The 18,885-nt window shown below is 39.6% G+C and overlaps 1 protein-coding gene across 2 annotated transcripts; it reads left to right on the plus strand.

Annotated features, from left to right (window-relative positions):
• Window positions 1-480: 480 nt before the first annotated feature.
• CIAO2A (cytosolic iron-sulfur assembly component 2A) lies at window positions 481-14,367 on the plus strand. 2 transcript variants are annotated; one of them, XM_014850605.3, is made up of 5 exons: window positions 481-828; window positions 4,577-4,741; window positions 9,700-9,749; window positions 11,626-11,671; window positions 13,907-14,367. In XM_014850605.3, exons 1-5 carry the CDS (start codon window positions 705-707, stop codon window positions 14,002-14,004), a joined length of 483 nt encoding a protein of 160 aa, XP_014706091.1. In that variant the 5' UTR covers window positions 481-704; the 3' UTR covers window positions 14,005-14,367. The 2 variants fall into 2 exon arrangements, with proteins under 2 accessions (XP_014706091.1, XP_014706098.1); XM_014850612.3 differs by lacking the exon at window positions 9,700-9,749.
• The last annotated feature ends 4,518 nt before the right edge of the window (window positions 14,368-18,885 follow it).

Consider the following 18,885-nt stretch of genomic DNA (forward strand, 5'->3'; position numbering starts at 1 on the left):
TAAGTTGTCTTTGAAGGAGACTGGCAGAAATATTCAGCCAGTAGTGGGGAGTTGTACAGGCTTGAGTCCCTATGAGAGGAGAAAACGAAAAAGCCCCTCCTCCGCCCCCGCCAAATCTAACCATCCTTACTGGGCTCCCAAGACATCCGGTTTCCCAGCAACGGAAACTCGCTTCCGGCCCGACTAGGAAGTAAGAAAACTTTGGCTGGTAGCGGTTCCCTCGGTGTACACGCTCCTGCAGCACTAGAAATCAAGAGCTCCTTTCCCCTACCTCTTCAGAATTCATCTTTAGCTTATCCAGGGCTCTGACTGAGACAGTCAGTGGCGGGTAACAGACCGTTACATGCCAGCCCTCCACCGAACCCCCCCCCCGGCGGAGACTACACGTCCCAGAATACAGCTCTTCGTCTTCCAAAGAAAACGACCCATGCGTCCCATCACGCAATGCGCCTCACGTGCCGCGAGAAATTTTTTTCTCTTGTCCCACCGAAAACGAGCATAGCATGCTGGGGCTTGTAGTCCTTGCGGTTCCCTTCCCTAGGTCCTCCGCGCTGCTCCGTCCAGTCCCGCCTATTCTCTGCTCCCCGGGACCTTTGGGCTTGTCTTGGGCGGTTTGAAGATCAGGAAGTTGACAAATTGCGAGGCCGGCTGCTGAGAGACGGTGGCTCGGGTGGGACAGTCGCCAGGGATGGCGGAGCGTGAGGATGGAGCAGGTGTCCGGGCTGCTCTCCTGGACGTTGAGCAGAGTCCTGTGGCTCTCGGGCCTCTCTGAGCGGGGAGCTGCCCGGCAGCCCCGGACCATGGAAGAGAAAGCGCTAGAGGTTTATGGTAATTAATTTTACCCAAGGCAGCATTTGGCGTTACATGTGGAGGCGGGGGTAACGAAGGCCTCACGTGAGGGCTTGGGAGTAGAGACTCGGGGTTTTGCCGGATCTCGTCCGGAGCGTGGGAAGCGTTTTCCTGGGGGCCTAAGTCACGCGGGAATGTGGGTCTTCTTACGACCCAGGCTTTTCCTAAACCTGGACAAGCCGAACCTGGAGGACTTAAACGCTCCATTTCCCTTGTCTGCTCCAGGTCCTAGGGCCACCTCAAGACTTATGGGCCGAGCAGGCGTCTAGGGTGCTTGGTTAGGAAGTAAAAGCTGGCCTGATGGCACTACTTGACCCTCCTTCCTTCCTATTCCTAGACCCTGGACACGCAGTCCTCGTGCTGCCACTGCCGAGGGCACTGCTGGGTGACTGCCGAATTGGGGACTAGCCCAAGGTCACAGTCACTCTTTTCTGCTGCGAAGGCAATAGGCAGAGGTCCCCGAGAGAAGAGGACGAGATAGGCTTCTCATAGCCGGCCCTCGAACTTATGGTTCTTTAACGCAGCCAAGCTTGGAGTGCAAAAAACAAACACACACACAAACACACACGTAGTCTTCTCTCTCTATATATTAAATAGTCTCTATTTATCCTTTGGGACCATCTTCATCGTACAGATGAGGAAACAGGTTTAGAATGATTAAACAACTACCTGGAGGTCTCACTATCAGTGAGGAAACAGCAAAAAACAAAGCCAGTGTCTGATTCCAAACTTAGTGCACTTCCTAACACTTCACAATGGCCTTAAGACTCTCCTTTTTTGGACTTATGTAGTATTGTTTTTGGAACCTGGAAAAACTGGATCCATCTAACATTCTGAGATTCCTTCTGACCGAGGGTGAAACATCTAACCATAAGAATACAAATATAATGCACGTGAGAATTGGAGGCCAGTAGAAGGAAGCAGGGATGGAAAAGACCTTTGGAACTAATCTGGTTTACCTCTCTCTTGCTAGAGGCAGAACTTAGTCAACCTCAGCTGGATGATAATTATGAGTGGAATGATCTCCACAAAGCAGATGGGCACATTCCTGTCCTGTTAGACCCCTGTCTCCAGCCTCTAGGGACAGCAGGGCACTGGGGATACAACTTCGGAAGGGAGATGATTCTTGTCCTCGAACTTCTATTAAGGGGGACCTTTATATGCAAGAATAGGATTTTTTTTTAATTATATGCAGTAGAAGGCCTTAGACCTGAGTGAGAGAGACAGAAAGTCAGAGGAAGGAGGGATCCCAATCTCTGGTTGTGGGATCTGGAAACACTTGAGATGAAGAATTTGTAGGATCTAGACATATAGAGACTAGAGGGCATACTAAGCAGAGGAAACTACAGCAAAAGTGTGGAGGTGAGAAAATAATATGTTTTAGGGAATGGCAGATAGGTGGGGGTACAGGATAGGGCTTGTGGTTAAAGGTGGAGTTGGTCAAAAATTGTTTTAGATAGCAGATTGGAATTGGATACTGAAGTTTGAAATATAAATGAAGAATTTAATGTTAGTGCACAGCCATAGAAGAATTTTAGGAGAGTAGTGTGAGGAGAACAACATTGCTTTCTCTCTAAAGAAATCCAAATCTCTCAAATCACTAGGAAACTAGAGAAGTTTAGTAAGTGGTGAGATTTAGTTTCAGGGTTAAGTAGCATATGAGGAATATAATGCAACTTGTAGAAATGAGCCTTACAGAGAAAAGGCCTAAGCTGAGGGGCAGCAAATTCCTTTTCAAAAACCTCTGTTTCCCTGAGCCCCATGGTAACACAGCCTTCTGAAGGGGAAGAAGCTTTGTCCTCTTGCCTGCCTCCGTTTTCATTCTTTCTCTAATCAAGCGATAAGCCCAGGAGTTGCTGGGGAGAAGGTAGAATTTGATTGATTGTTTTTCCCAGCTGCACTTCTGATTACAGGGCTGCTATAAATAACAGAACAGAACCTCCTGCTTGGGAACATCAAACCCATCCTACGTGAACTCCCTCTGCTTCTCTCCTTTCTACTCACCATTTCTCTTTATCATTCTCCTTTTCCATCTTTTTCTACAACCTCAAAGAAGGAAATCTTGTCCTCTCCAAGGCCAGCTCAAGCTGCCACATCCTTGGTCTCATTCCCTTCTGTTAATTTACCAGTCTGCTTCCTCCCCTTCTTAAATTGTCACACTCTCTTCCACTATTTGATCTTTCCCCTTGGGCTGTGAAACATCTTCAAGTTTCCCCTATCCTTGTCATTGTTCTAGCTTTTTCTAAACTCATTGTCCTTTCTCTGCCCTTCCCCGCCAAAGCCCTAGGACTACATTTTCAGTTCCCACTCACTTCCCCTTTTGCAAGCTGGCTTCTGCCTTCACCTCTCTACTGACACTGCTTTCTTACAGGTGACCTCCTGGGTGACAAATCAAAGACCTGTTTTAGCTCTCGTCAACCTGAATTTTTCTGCAGCATTTGATGTTGTTCACCACCCCCTCCTCCCTTCTCTGCTGCGTCTTGCTTTTCTTTTTCCTGATCCCTAAGTTAGGTGCTTCCCACACGTCTGTCCTTGAGTCTCTTTTCCTCTACGTTAATGATTCTCAAACGGGGCTGCACGTAAGAAGAACCTGAGGAATTTTTAAAGTGTCAATGCCCAGGCCATACTACAAATCAATTAAATCAGAATCTCTGAGGGTAGGGCTCAGACATCAGTTTTTCTTTTTGTTTTTAAGCATTCTAGGTGATTTATTTCTTCAACCAAGGTTGAAAACTACCATTCTACTCATTCTTCTTTGTGAATCCCCTGGTTTCAAAAACCACTCTAGCCTTGATGCTCTCTTAAACTTTATGCCATAGTTCAGTGTTTGCTGGAATGTTCCATTGGTTTTCCCCTTAAGCACCTCAAAATCATGACATTTAAAATCAAACCCATTTGTCCAGGCGCCCACCCAAATTTCTTCTTGTTCTGTTCCACGTTTTTTTTCATTCTGTCAGTGTTCTCCCAGACACTTAGACTTAAAATCTGGGTCATCTTCCTCTTCTCCCTCTCCTTGTCTTCTACATCCAGTTGTCCAATTCTTTTCATTCTGCCTCTGAAATTACTTCTTTGTCTGTATCCACTGTGTTACTGTTATCATGTGCCTAGTATTAGGTCTGGCTCTTTTCAGCTGGTATCACTGGCTCTGCTCTTTATTCTGGGTCTACCAGCTGGTGGGTGATTTACCAGCTGACAGTGTAATGCTGTCCATGTCACTCCCTTGTTCAAAACCTCTTGAGGACGTCCTGTTGCCTGTAGCTGACTATAAAAGACCCTTGGTGGTCTGGTCCAAACTCTTATGTCCTCTTCACTTATGGCAGGTTCCAGGCAAACTAGCTCTGTTCTTTACTTCATCTTCAATGTCAAATATTGAAATGTTAGGCATTTTTAAAGGCTTGATTCTGATTCCACTTCCATAAATCCTGATACCACATTCTCCCAAGCTAAAAGTTATTTCTTCCTCATGAGCTTCTATGACACTTTCCCCATTCTTTTATTCTCTCTGCGATGTTGGATCCAAGAAACTGGATACGATCTAGTAATAATCCAAGAAAAGGGTTTACTCAAAAGGGAACCACTAGTGGAAATTTCTTGCAGAAATCTGAGGAGCTGTTGTAGTATTTGCTTAGATAAAAAGAAGTCAGTCTTTGGATCAGGACTGGCAAAATCATCCATGTTTAGAATATTCATGTTTTAACATAATACCTTGTCTCTCATGATCCTTTAGATTTGATTCGAACTATCCGGGACCCAGAGAAGCCCAATACTTTAGAAGAACTGGAAGTGGTGACGGAAAGCTGTGTGGAGGTTCAGGAGATAAATGAAGATGACTATTTGGTTATTATCAGGTTCACGCCAACAGTACCTCATTGCTCTTTGGCGACTCTTATTGGTAAAGTTTTATATTTATGTATTTTTTTAAATTCTAAATTATTCCAGCTGATATTGACCCCAAATAACAATTAGCATCATATATCACACTTTATGGTTTACAGAGCATTTTTATGTATTCATCTTCTGTAGTCCTCACAATTAGCCTATGAGAGAGTTAATATTAATATATTCTTTTTACAGATGAGGAACCTCAGGCTCAGAGAGTTTAAGTGACTTGCTCAGAATCGTATAGCCAGGAAGTGGTGAAGCTGAGGCTCAAACCCAGGTCTCCTGACTCCAGACATGTTTCTCCTTTAGTTACACCATGCTGCTGCCCGTAGGTGTACATGCCTGCAATTAATGGAGAGTGGATGTAGGCCAGCTCCTCTCTTCCGTCCTGGAGGTTGGAGTGGGTGCTGTCAGACTACCTTTTAGCTGCTCTATTGGCCTCTATGTAGTATGGGCAGAAGTCCTGATGGAGGGTATTTTTTTGAGGTAGTTTTCTATTTGAGAGGCTGCATTCCCAATATTTTAGATTAGTTAAGAGTAAGATACAATAGGTGTCTTTGAATATATACCTTGTTGAAAGAAGATAAAGGAAGTTTATTTCAAATCCAATGTTCATCATTAGGGGATTGATTAAATAATCAGTGATGATGTCTATTAACAATGGAGTACTATGCAGCTATAAAGAAGAATGAAGAAGGTCTCCATGTACTGATATGGAAAGATCTCTATGACATACTGTTAGGAAATAAAATCAAGTATAATATTGCTACCTTTGTGTAAAAAGAAGGGGAAAAATTTACATTTGTATTTGATTGCATATGCATAAGGAATACATAAGAAATGAATACCTGTGATGGGGGGTGGGTAGTAGTGGTGGTGGGAACTGCTCAGATGGGGGACAGAGTGGGAGGGAGACTTTACTGTATACTTTTTTATATTTTTAAGTTTTCAAACCATGGGAACATGTTACCTGTTTTAAAATAGACAAGTTTATTAAAAGGATTGAAAAGGTAAATATTTTATTATTGCTCCTACTATTATGATTTATGTCTTTCTCTTCTTGTTGACTGGGATCCCTCTATCAGTAGTTTCTAGCATATGGGCCACATCTTGAGGGTCTAGAGAGTCTGTGAATCCATAGATACTGAATGAATACTTATTTTTTATCATTGGACAATTTGTGAATCAACAGATATCGAAAGTATTGCTACTATCCTGGTGTGAAGGGAGTGTCTTAAAATAGTTTAATATATGAGTCCTTAAATAGAGGGTCTATTACCCTACCCTAGGAGCCTATAGTAGATTGATTTTTCAAAAAGCAACATTTATTTTTTTGTTTTTAAAAATTGTATAAGTAACATGTTTGTTGGCAGTAATTTTGAAACTCCACAAAAGCATAAAGAAGAAAATAAAAATCAGTTGTCATAAAAGAATATGTACTCTAGGCTAAAATTCCAGTTGTGTCAGCTCTGCCAGTTTGTGGCCTTGGGCAAATTACTTAACCTTTCTGAGCCTCAGTTTCCTTATCTGTAAATTAGGGATAATAAAGATACTACGGAATTGTAAGGGTTAAGTAGTAGAAAGCATGCAATAGATCAGGATGTTTTTTATTCCTCACTAAATATTATTTAATTATATAGTTGCATAGGTTACATGCTAATCACATTGATGTATTATAATTTTCATAATCATTTAGACTACTTCTAGCCTTTCACAATTATAACTAATACTGTGATGAACAATTTTATACGTAAATATCTTTATTTATCTCTCGTTATTGTCTCAGGATAAATTCCTGTAAGTGGAATTATTGGGTCATGTGGCATAAATATTTTTAAGCCTCTGGGTATATATTAGCAAGTGTTTGTTAAAAAGTTTATACTACATGACCCAGAAATTAAGGAAATCATCTCACAGAAGAAAATAATAGCATGTATAAAACATTTATGGTTAAATTGATAATAATGAAACTTGGAAGACTCTATAGTATCTGTTAATAAGGAAATGGCACCAATATAATAGGATTTCATATTCTGTTGAAAATGATCACAACACCTTGATGGTATTATGCTAAGCGAAATAAGTCAGAGGGAGAAAGTCAAACACTGTATGATCTCACTCATAAATAGAAAATAACAACAACAACAAACAAACACATAGAGAAAGAGATTGCATTGGTGGTTACCAGAGGGGAAGGTGGAAGGTAGGGGGGTGAGAGGGGTGATTGGGCACATGTGTGTGGTGATGGATGGTAATTAGTCTTTGAGTGGTGAACATGATGTAATCTACACAAAAATCGAAATAGAATGATGTACACCTGAAATTTACATGTTATAAACCAAAGTTACCTCAATAAAAAAAAAGAAAATGATGAATATACTCAAAGTATCTGTGTGAGAAATGTATGAAAAAGCTTGAATGATAAGTTGAATTTGCATTATGATTGCAGCTATTGAAAAACTGTGTTTATGTGGACACATACACCGAGCACATGAAATAAAAATAACTATGTAAAGGTGTCAAGATTAGATTATGGTTGATATTTCAGATCTGTACACTTCTTGAACAAATTTTTGTCACTTTTTTTTTGAGGAAGATTAGCTCTGAGCTAACATCCACTGCCAATTCTCCTCTTTTTTGCTTGGCCCTTTTCAGATTGGCCCTGAGCTGACATCTGTGCCCATCTTCCTGTACTTTATATATGGGATGCCTGCCACAGCATGGCTTGCCAAGCGGTGCGTAGGTCCGTGCCCAGGATCCAAACTGGTGAACCCTGGGCCACTGAAGCAGAGCACACGAACTTAACTGGGGCAGCCCCAAGTTTTGTCACTTTTTTGGGCCTTTTTGATATGGGTTTCAGTTAAGACCCTTGGCTCTTTAGGGGGTAGTATGTAGTGTGTCATAGTAGTTGTGTTTAATCAACATGATTGGAAAACTTGATGAAGAGAGCTGTCTTTCTGGCTGATGTTTTGGGAGGTGTTTCCTACAAGCAAGTAGTACCAAGCAAGGAAAGGCACCTGAGTAAGAGTTTCAACCTGATTGCTTAGGTTGTCACCTACTCAGAGTTACCCTGGTGAGTATTCCAAAGATAAGGAAGACTCAAAGGGGTGGATTGGGTAAGACAGCCAAAGTCTTAAGTGAGACTTAAGTTGAAAGTGGCTAAGATAGTTGATTAGCATTTGTGTTGACTTAGTCCAGACAAGAGTGGCTGAAGGTAGTCCACTGTGAAGGGCATAGGATTTGGAGAAAGAGGTCTAGATGCAGCTTCCAGCTCTGCTGCTTGTTAGCCATGTGATGTTGAACAAATCACTCATCTTGGTTCCCGGCTGTAAAATGAAAATGGTAAAATAGTAATAGCTGACGTTTGTTGGATACTTATTATGTGTCAAGTACTGTTTAAAGCATATGGCATAACAATTTACTCCTCATAGCAACCTTATATAAGGTGGTACTATTATAATACTTGTTTTGCAGATAAGGAAACTGAAGCTCACAGAGGTTAAGTAACTTGCCCGGGGTCACACAGCTACTATGTAGTGGAGCTAGTTTTGAATCTAAAGCATCTCTCTCAGTTAGGCTATCCTGCCTTTCTTGAGGATAATGATGCTCAAGAAAGTGCTTTGTGAATGGTAAAACAGTTATTATTTACTTTATGGGTAAAATACCTACCAACAGTAACTAGAGCACATGAGGATGTTCAGATGGTAAACAAGTAACAAATTAAGGGACAATGTGGGGGCAGAGGGAAGAGAAGAATTCTCCAGATAGGGTTTAAGGCAGATCCTTTGAAGGAAATTATATATTTTCTTTAGAGTTCCCTAATATTTACCATGGAATTACTGCATTATAGACTCTATGCTAGGCCCAGTCTCATGGGAGCTCATCTACAATGAGCTTTTTCCTATCCTGGGATTTTTCAAATGATTCTGTTAGAAAACCTAATGGTACTTAGAAGACCAAAAGCAAATTATTTCATACCTCCTGAAAAGATAGGTAGTTTAACAATTATTTTTTGTTGTGTTGGGATGGTTTGGGATTTTGTTATTGTTGTTTACTTTTAATCAAACCAAACTACTAAGGAAATGTTCCTTATAGCATAACGAGCTCTTATGTATTAGTTGGGAGAGGAAATAAATTGCTCCAAATAAAAGCCTACAAAGCCAGGGGACTAGAGTTCATTCTGATTCTATTTTTCCCTAACTTATTACTGAAACCCTTTCTCTTCATAAGAGCAGTAGATTTAGCTTCCACGTCTAGAGGTGTAGATTTAGTTAAAAATTCAGTCCTTATTTTGAGGTGAGGCAGAAGTGGAACATTGGCACTGAGAGTCTCTTCCAAGCCCAGTTTTAATTTCTCTTAAAAGTCTCAACTGGAAAAAAAAAAAGTTGAACTTTGACTTAGCATTAGGGTGATAAACTGATAAACTGAACTTCAGAGGAGCTTGTGTTAGGAAAACAACTCTATTTGTACCTTGCAGGCAGAGAGGATTCCAAATTTGAGAGTCCTCTTTGTGGTCGTTTTTAAGTGGCTCTTGATTTCAAATTTTTGCAAGGCCTTGCCTGTTGTGGGCATTAGGTAAAGTTTAACGAGTGAATTGACCTTTGCTTGAAGGCAAATTGATGTATTAGAAAGGCCCTGGGCTTTGCAGTGGTCTTAAGTTCCAATCCAAGCTCTGCTACCTCCACTTTACTAGCTCAGTGACCGTGGGCAAGTTACATTGTGACCTTGGTTTCGTAATTTGTAGAATGGGATTGGTAAAACCTAGCTCACTGGCTTGTCATGAGGAATATGTAAGATTCTATCTGTATATTCAAGTTGCTAGCGTGGTACTAGGCTCAAAGGAGACCTACGCTGGATTGAGCCAAAGCTATTTTCAGCTGTTTGTATGGAGACATCTAAACACAGCTGTATGCTTTTTCAAGAACCATTAAGAAGGGATAAAAGGGCCCTTTGTTTTTTCCTCCTCAGGGCTGTGCTTAAGAGTAAAACTTCAACGGTGTTTACCGTTTAAACATAAGGTAAGGAAGATGTTTTTTGTTGTTTTATAGCAGCTTTATTGAGATTTAATTCACATATCACACAATTCACCTATTTAAAGTGTGCAATTTAATGGTTTTTGGAATATTCACAGAATTGTGCAACCATCACTACTATCAGTTTGGAACATCTCACCAATAAGAAACGCCATACGAATTAGCAGTCACTCCCCATATCTCCCCATCCCTAGGCAAACACTAATCTACTTTTTGTCTCTATAAATTTGTCTATTCTGGACATTTCATTTAAATGAATTAGTGGTCTTTTAAGACTGATGTCTTTCACTTAGAATAATATTTTCAGAATTCATCCATGTTGTAACATGTACCAGTATTTCATTCCTTTTTTGTTGCCTTACCTTGTTCCATTGTGTGGATATACCACATTTTATGTATGCATTTATCAGTTGATGGACATTTGGGTCATTTCCACTTTTTGTCTATTGTGAATAATAGACTGCTATGAACATTTGTGTACAAGTTTTTGTGTGGGCGTATGTTTTCATTTCTCTTCGACCTAGGAGTGGAGTTGCTGGATCCTATGGTAACTCTATATTTAACCTTTTGAGGAACTGCCGCACTGTTTTCCCTAGCCGCTCCACCATTTTACCTTCCCACCAGCAGTGTATGAGGGTTCTCATTTCTCCACATCCTCACCAACACTTACTATTATTTTGTCTGTCTTTTTCATTATAGCCATCGTAGTGGGTTTGAGGTGATAACTCATTGTGGTTTTGATTTGCGTTTCCCCTGATGGCTAATAATGTTGAGCATTTAACCACTTGGCCTATATGGCATTTTGTCTTTTAAAAAATACTGGAGTATTTTTAAATACTAAAAATATTTTAAATACTTTTAAATTTTAAATATTAAAAATACTAAGTATTTTTCTAAGGTCTCTTTTTGTCATAATAGGCTATGGTTTTTTTTCAGAGATAGGATTATTTTCAGATAAAAATGTTTATCTCATTTCAAATAAGTATATAAGAAATAGTTCATATGTTCCAATGTTCTCTGGAGAGTAGACATGTCTTTATTACATAGCATGATTTACTTACTGCAGGATTTGCAATACTTTTGTGCGTTTGTCTCAAAAGCTCTGGTTCTTGGAGGTTAGCTAATTTGAGGGAGTGAGTGCAGCAGGGCCAGGAGGGATGGCTTAACCAATACTGAACTTGAGAATGAATTCATCAGGATCATGGTGGAGGAGAAAAGGAGGATACTGAAAACTGTATAATGCGATCTGTTTTTGTAAAATAAGCAATAAGAAGAAACTTCCAGCCTTGAGGGGTCTGTATGTGTTGATGAAATCTGTTAGAGTATGTGGGCATAGAGAAAAATATGGAAGAAACTACACTAGATTATTAATGTGGCTTTCTTGGAAGGGGCAGGAAGGAAGTTTAGATACGGATTTGGAAGGAAGAGGTAGAGTGCAGAGGAAAGATATCCGTGAATAAAACATGTATGAGATCTCATTTGTGTACTATTATATTTGTTTGTAGCCACACAAAAAAATAAAATGGGAATACCTCCTGCAGGCCTTCCCCAGGTGACCAAAATCCTGCAGTAAGTAAATCATGCTATGTAAGAAAGACATGTCTACTCTCCAGAGAACATTGGAGCATATGAACTAATTCTTATATACTTATTTGAAATAAGTATATTTCTTATGAAAAAATCCTGCTAATTTCAGCCCTTGTTTCAGGAAAAAGATGTGAGGGATTTGTCCCTAAGTCTTTGATGTTGGAAACAGGATCTGGGCTTTCATTCCCAGACTCCTGAGTCTATTGTACCTTCTACCTCACTCATCATCTGAGAAGACTCTAAATGTTTTACCTTTAATATTTTTTCTTCCTAGTTGGAAATCTACATTTCTGAAGGAACCCACTCAACAGAGGAAGACAGTAAGTGAATCTTGAACTGTTATTAGAAAACAATTTCAGATAGTACTTTATCTTGGATACCAGGTTCTTCTGCCAACCACGTAACTGCTTGCAAAAAAGTGCAAAATCAGTTATTATCTCTTCCTTGAGGTGGGGAAACCTAGGCATTTCAAGGAAGTAATTTTTTTAGTGGGGCTCTGGGTGAACTAGAGTTAGGCCCTGTGGATATTGACTGGTTTAGGTCAGTGTCTACACATCTATACAGAATAGCCAGCTCTAGGAACGTCAACTTATAAGTTCTAAAGAGGACTTGATTCTTTTCTTTGGTGGCAGGATTGAGAGCTATGTACTTGAAATTGAAACTGAAGGTCTAGCAAGTAAAGCTTTAGGGAAACTTGGGGTAGGTGTTATCTTTCTACGTTACTGTATTAAGTGGGAGTGGGGAACTTTTGTATATAGAGGACCTCTGGCCTACAGACAGAAATGAATCAGTAGCCACTTAAAAATAGCAGAGGTGGGGTTTGGGAAAAGCAAAGGACAAAATGTTCTGCATAATCTATGTTACATTAAAAACAGAGAACAAAATTTTATCTACAAATGATAGAATGCAACTAATGAGAAATGCATTTGAAATGCATCTTATGTTTAGCTTTCATCGCTAGGTAAATTGAGAAGTTGGAAAAAGACAGCAAAGGAGGCGAAGAAAGGGACAGTAATATAGTAAGAGCAACAATAAGATAGACATACAGAGGAAGACAGTGACTCAGGAAAGCACACACAGGAAGAAATGCACAAAAACACAAACTCAGAAGAGAAGAGAAGAGAGGGAAGCCCACTGCTTTCAGAGGAACAGCCCATCCAGGAAACTTTTTTAGGTACTGTCATGAAAACTACTAAAACCATGTCCTATTTTCACAATTCCAGACATGTAGATTATTCTTTTCTCCTCAAGGGTTAAATTTATTCAGATTCCATAAGCTGAGGGCTTCTACCTCTTAATTTAAAGAATAAAAGAGTTTAGGTACCCTAAATCCACTGAGGTTATGCTTTTGAAACTCCTGTTAATCAGAGGATTTTATAACAGCAATAGTCTTAAACCTTAAGATTTGAGGTTTTCCCTTTGGTAAGTATTTCTTGAGTGTCTTCTATGTATAGGCACAATTCAACCTTTGAAATACATCCTTGCCTTTGTGGAGCCTACATTGTAGTAGGAAGAAACAGAATGAGTTGAAATTGTTTATGGAATATATATATGTTTTCTGCATGAGACATTTTAGCAGAATCCCAGAAAAGTTAGCCCACATTAAGAATAAGGACAACTCTTGGGGCTGGCTCAGTGGTATAGTGGTTAAGTTTGGCATGCTCCACTTTGGTGGCCTGGGTTCATGGGTTTGGATCCCAGGCACAGACCTACACCACTTGTCAGCCATGCTGTGGTGGCGACCCACATGTAAAGTGGAGGAAGATTGGCACAGATGTTAGCTCAGAGCTAATCTTCCTCAAGCAAAGAAAGAGGAGGATTTGCAACAGATGTTGGCTCAGGGCTGATCTTCCTCAGTGGAAAAAAAAAAAGAAAAAAGAATATGAACATCTCTTTTAAACTCTTCCATCAAGAGTACTTGTAGCAGGGCCAGCCCCGTGGCCGAGTGGTTAAGTTCGTGCACTCTGCTTCAGCGGTCCAGGGCATTGCTGGTTTGGTTCCTGGGTGCGGACATGGCACCACTCATCAAGCCATGCTGAGGCGGCATCCCACGTACCACAACTAGAAGGACCCACAACTAAAAATACACAACTATGTACCAGGGGGCTTTGGGGAGAAAAAGGGAAAATAAAATCTTTCTTAAAAAAAGAATCTTTGTAAAAAGAAGGCTATATGTTTAAAGGTGCTCATTGTAGCATAGTCTTCATAATTAATTTAGAGCACATAATTTTTGCTGTTAACCCTAATTTAAAAAATAGGCTTAAGAGGAAAAATAGCAATTTTCAAAATTATATTTACTCTGAATTTAACTCTGTGGAAATATGTGTATGGATAAAGACTGGAAAGAAGGAAATGAAAATAGCTGTGGTAGAGTAGTGGGATTATAGGGGATATTTTTCTCTTTAAGTCTCCTTTCCAGAAATTATGAATTATTAACCAAAGCCAGCTTTAAGTTCTCAGGCAGTTAAATTCTATGTTTCTACAGGCTAATAAAAATACTGTCTGTTACTATATATTGACACAGTTCTGCTAACTTTTGTCTGTGTGTTTTGCAGTCAACAAGCAAATAAATGACAAAGAGCGAGTGGCAGCTGCAATGGAGAACCCCAACTTACGGGAAATTGTGGAACAGTGTGTCCTTGAACCTGACTAATAGTTTTTTTAAGAGCCACTGAACTGTAATTATTTGATATATTTGTTTAAACTCTTTGTAAAACGTAAAAGACTCATGTTTAATACATAGGTGATTTGTATCTCGAAGCATTTTTTAAAAATTTCCAAGAAATAATTATAAAGTAGTATCTAGTTTGTTCAATGTGTAATATTCTCAGGATTTGTAACACTTAAATGATCAGACAGAATAATATTTTATGTTATTATATGTAAGATGAGTTGCTATTTTTCTGACCTCCATTCTGATACAACTACTTTTCATGTCAAATATTTACTGTGTCCAAATGTATTCAATTTAAATCATTATTATGTAAAATAAATAAAACAGAGATGATTCTTGTAATGAGGCACCTTAGAATGTTTTTATTGAGTTGTAAATTTCAGTGTAAATGTCGACTCTAAGAGATATTTCCAAAGCTTTATTTTCTGATTAGAATCAGAGATCTGAAAACCAAAAAGAACCCTTAACATCAGGCCTAGGCCCTGCCTTCGTTCAGGAGAGTCCTGGACCCATTTATAGATGAGGAACAAATGTGGAGAGGGCCAGATGAGGTATATAATTTTGAAGATCAAGAAGTGCCTGAAGAAGTCTTGATTAAACCAATCTAAATTTATGATCTCTTCTTAGCTTGTACTTTTTTCAGTTTTTTTTTAGGGGATGATGATTTTTTGAAGTGTACAGGGTGTGGTGGGCAACCTCCAAGATGATCCTCAGTGATGGCCCCCAGCGATCCTTGATTCCTGGTATTCATGCCCTTGTATAGTTTGCTTCCATATTGGATCAGAGCTAGTTGGTGTGACTAATCAAACGTGACAGTGTGTGACTTCTGAGGCTAGATTATAAAACGTGTTGCTGCTTTCACCTTGGTCTCTTGGATTGCTCCTTCTGCGGGAATCCAGCTGCCACGTCTTGAGAACATTCAAGCAGCCCTGTTGAGAATTCCACGTGGAGAGGAATTGAGGCCTTCCACCAACAACCAGCACCAACTTGCAAACCATGTGAGTGAACCATGTTGGAAGTGATCCTCCAGCCTCAGTCAGGCTGATAGCTTGATTGGAACATCATGCGACCCTGAGCCAGAGCTGCCTAGCTAAGCCACTTCTGAATTCCTGACCCAGAAAAGATGTGGGCAATAATAAATATTTATTGTTTATGCCACTAAGTTTTGGAGTAATTTGTTATGCAGCAATAAGTAAGTAATATACAAGTTATTAGAATGGAACTCTTCTGCCTCAAATTTAATTGAGGATACTAAGGAGAAAACTGTTCCGTGGCTCTTGAACCCCTTTATCCATTTCAAGAATACAAGTTTTCAGAGAACAGAGGTTTGGTAAGGAGCTTGATGAAGAGATTTCTTTGGATAAAGCCATTGCTGTGCTGAGTTCAAACCCCGATTTTGGTGGAAAGGTAGGGAAGTAACACCTTCTACCACGATCTGCTAAGGGGAATTTCAAGGAGACAGCTGGAGAGTTTGGAAATGTGTTCTTTGCAGTTAGGAGACCCAGAAAACTGGTGCCTGACTCAAACCTGAGAAAGCAAGCAGAAGTGGGCTGAAGGCTGGTGTCTGACTCCTGCCTAGAAAATCTAGAGGGCAAGAGAAAGGCAAGGCTGACTACTTTGATAGAGTCCTTGTGGCAAGGGATACATGAACGTTTCTCATGGACCATGCTGTGGGGTCATATTTGGCATTGTCCAACAAGCCATCAGCAGAGCCGGAGAGGCCTCAGCAGAAAGGTCTGGACTGTACTGCCTGGTGTCAAGGGACTGAGGAGAGAGGACAGCAAGTGAGCAGCCAGGGTGGAGATGCATCTGCCAGAGTCAAGGGGCGCAGCAGGAACCTCTGGTAAGCTCATGAAAGTGCCAACCCAAGAGAGCCTGCTCTAATCACCAGGCAGGCCCAGCGAGCACAAAGCCAACCAGGTGAGTAAGAACCGTCTGATCTCATACTTCAAGCTAATAGCAAGGAAAAAAAGGCAGGTGTTGCAATTCTTATATCAGACCAAGTGGATTTCAAAATAAGACAGGTGAAGAGAGACACAGAGGGACAATATATAATGATCAAAGGGACACTTCATCAAGAAGAAATAACACTTATAAATATCTATGCACCCAAAACAGGAGCACCAAGATTCATAAAGCAACTATTAACAGACCTAAAGGAAGATGTTAAAAACAACACAATAATAGTAGGGGACCTCAACACCCCACTCACATCAATGGACAGATCATCCAGACAGAAAATCAACAAGGAAATAGTGGAGCTAAATGAAAAACTAAAACAATTGGACTTAATAGACATATATAGATCACTCCACCCTGAAAGAGCTGAATACACATTCTTCTCAAGTGCACATGGAACATTCTCAAGGATAGACCATATGTTGGGAAACAAGGCAAGCCTCTACAAATTTAAAAAAATTGAAATAATAACAAGCATCTTCTCCAATCATAGTGCTATAAGGCTAGAAATTAATTACAAGAAAAAAGCTGAGAAAGGCACAAAGATGTGGAGACTAAACAACACACTACTGAACAAGCAATGGATCACTGAAGAAATTAAAGAAGAAATCAAAAAATACCTGGAAACAAATGAAAATGATAGCATGCCATACAAACTCATATGGGATACAGCAAAAGCTGTAGTAAGAGGAAAATTCATCGCAATACAGGCACATCTTAACAAACAAGAAAAATCCCAAATAAGCAACCTTAAAGTACACCTAACTGAACTAGAGAAAAAAGAACAAATAAAGCCCAAAGTCAGCAGAAGGAGAGAAATAATAAAAATCAGAGCAGAAATAAATACTATTGAAACAAAAAAGGCAGTAGAAAGGATCAATGAAACAAAGAGCTGGTTTTTTGAGAAGATAAATAAAATTGACAAACCACTAGCCAGACTTACAAAGAAAAAAAGGGAGAAAGCTCAAATAAACAAAATCAGAAATGAGCGAGGAGAAATAACAACAGACTCCGCAGAAATACAACAGATTATAAGAGAATACTACAAAAAACTATATGCCAACAGAATGGATAACCTAGAGGAAATGGATAAATTCTTGGACTCCTACAATCTCCCAAAGCTCACTCAAGAAGAGGCAGACAATTTGAACAGACCAATCACAAGGAAAGAGATTGAAACAGCCATCAAAAACATCCCAAAGAATAAAACCCCAGGACCAGATGGCTTTCCTGGGGAATTCTACCAAACTTTCAGACAGGATTTAATACCTATCCTTTTCAAGCTATTCCAAAAAATTAGGGAAGACGAAACACTTCCTAACACATTCTATGAGGCCAACATCACGCTGATACCAAAACCAGACAAGGACACCACGAAAAAAGAGAACTACAGGCCAATATCACTGATGAACATAGATGCAAAAATTCTAAACAAAATTTTGGCAACCAGAATTCAGCAATTCATCAAAAGGATCATACATCATGATCAGGTGGGATTCATACCAGGGACACAGGGATGGTTCAACATCCACAAATCAATCAACGTGATACACCACATCAACAAACTGAGGAATAAAAACCACATGATCATCTCAATAGATGCAGAGAAGGCATTCGACAAGATCCAACAGCCATTTATGATAAAAACTCTGAACAAAATGGGCATAGAAGGAAACTACTTCAACATAATAAAGACCATATATGACAAACCCATAGCCAACATCATACTCAATGGGCAAAAACTGAATGCCATCCCCCTGAAAACAGGAACAAGACAAGGATGCCATCTATCACCACTCTTATTTAACATAGTACTGGAGGTCCTGGCCAGAGCAATCAGGCAAGAAAAAGGAATAAAAGGAATCCAAATAGGGAGGGAAGAAGTGAAACTCTCGCTGTTTGCAGATGACATGATCTTATATATAGAAAACCCCAAAGAATCCATTGGAAAACTCTTAGAAGTAATCAACAACTACAGCAAAGTTGCAGGGTATAAAATCAATTTGCATAAATCAGTAGCATTTCTATACTCCAATAATGAACTAACAGAAAAAGAACTCAAGAACACAATACCATTCACAATCGCAACAAAAAGAATAAAATACCTTGGGGTAAATTTAGCTAAGGAAGTGAAGGACCTATGTAATGAAAATTACAAGGCCTTTCTGAGAGAATTGGATGACGACATAAGGAGATGGAAAGACATTCCATGTACATGGATTGGAAGAATAAACATAGTTAAAATGTCCATTCTACCTAAAGCAATCTACAGATTCAACGCCATCCCAATCAGAATCCCAATGACATTCTTTACAGAATTAGAACAAAGAATCCTAAAATTCATATGGGGCAACAAAAGACCCCGAATTTCTAAAGCAATCCTGAGAAAAAAGAACAAAACAGGAGGCATCACAATCCCTGACTTCAAAACATACTACAAAGCTACAGTAATCAAAACAGCATGGTACTGGTACAAAAACAGTTGCACAGATCAATGGAACAGAATTGAAAGCCCAGAAATAAAACCACACATCTATGGACAGCTTATCTTTGACAAAGGAGCTGAGGGCATACAATGGAGAAAAGAAAGTCTTTTCAACAAATGGTGCTGCGAAAACTGGAAAGCCACATGTAAAAGAATGAAAATTGACCATTCTTTTTCACCATTCACCAAAATAAACTCAAAATGGATCAAAGGCCTAAAGGTGAGACCTGAAACCATAAGGCTTCTGGAAGAAAACGTAGGCAGTACACTCTTTGACATCAGTATTAAAAGGATCTTTTCGGACACCATGCCTTCTCAGAGAAGGGAAACAATAGAAAGAATAAACAAATGGGACTTCATCAGACTAAAGAGCTTCTTCAAGGCAAATGAAAACAGGATTGAAACAAAAAAACAAC

The sequence above is a fragment of the Equus asinus genome, chromosome 2 (genome assembly GCF_041296235.1).
Source record: "Equus asinus isolate D_3611 breed Donkey chromosome 2, EquAss-T2T_v2, whole genome shotgun sequence".
Lineage (NCBI taxonomy): Eukaryota > Metazoa > Chordata > Mammalia > Perissodactyla > Equidae > Equus > Equus asinus.

Coding starts and splice junctions, on each gene's coding strand:
- CIAO2A (XM_014850605.3), top strand. CDS start 705: ATGGAGCAGGTGTCCGGGCTGCTCTCCTGGACGTTGAGCAGAGTCCTG. Junction 4,742..9,699: donor CTCTTTGGCGACTCTTATTG/GTAAAGTTTTAT, acceptor TTTCCTCCTCAG/GGCTGTGCTTAAGAGTAAAA. Junction 9,750..11,625: donor GTTTACCGTTTAAACATAAG/GTAAGGAAGATG, acceptor TTTTCTTCCTAG/TTGGAAATCTACATTTCTGA.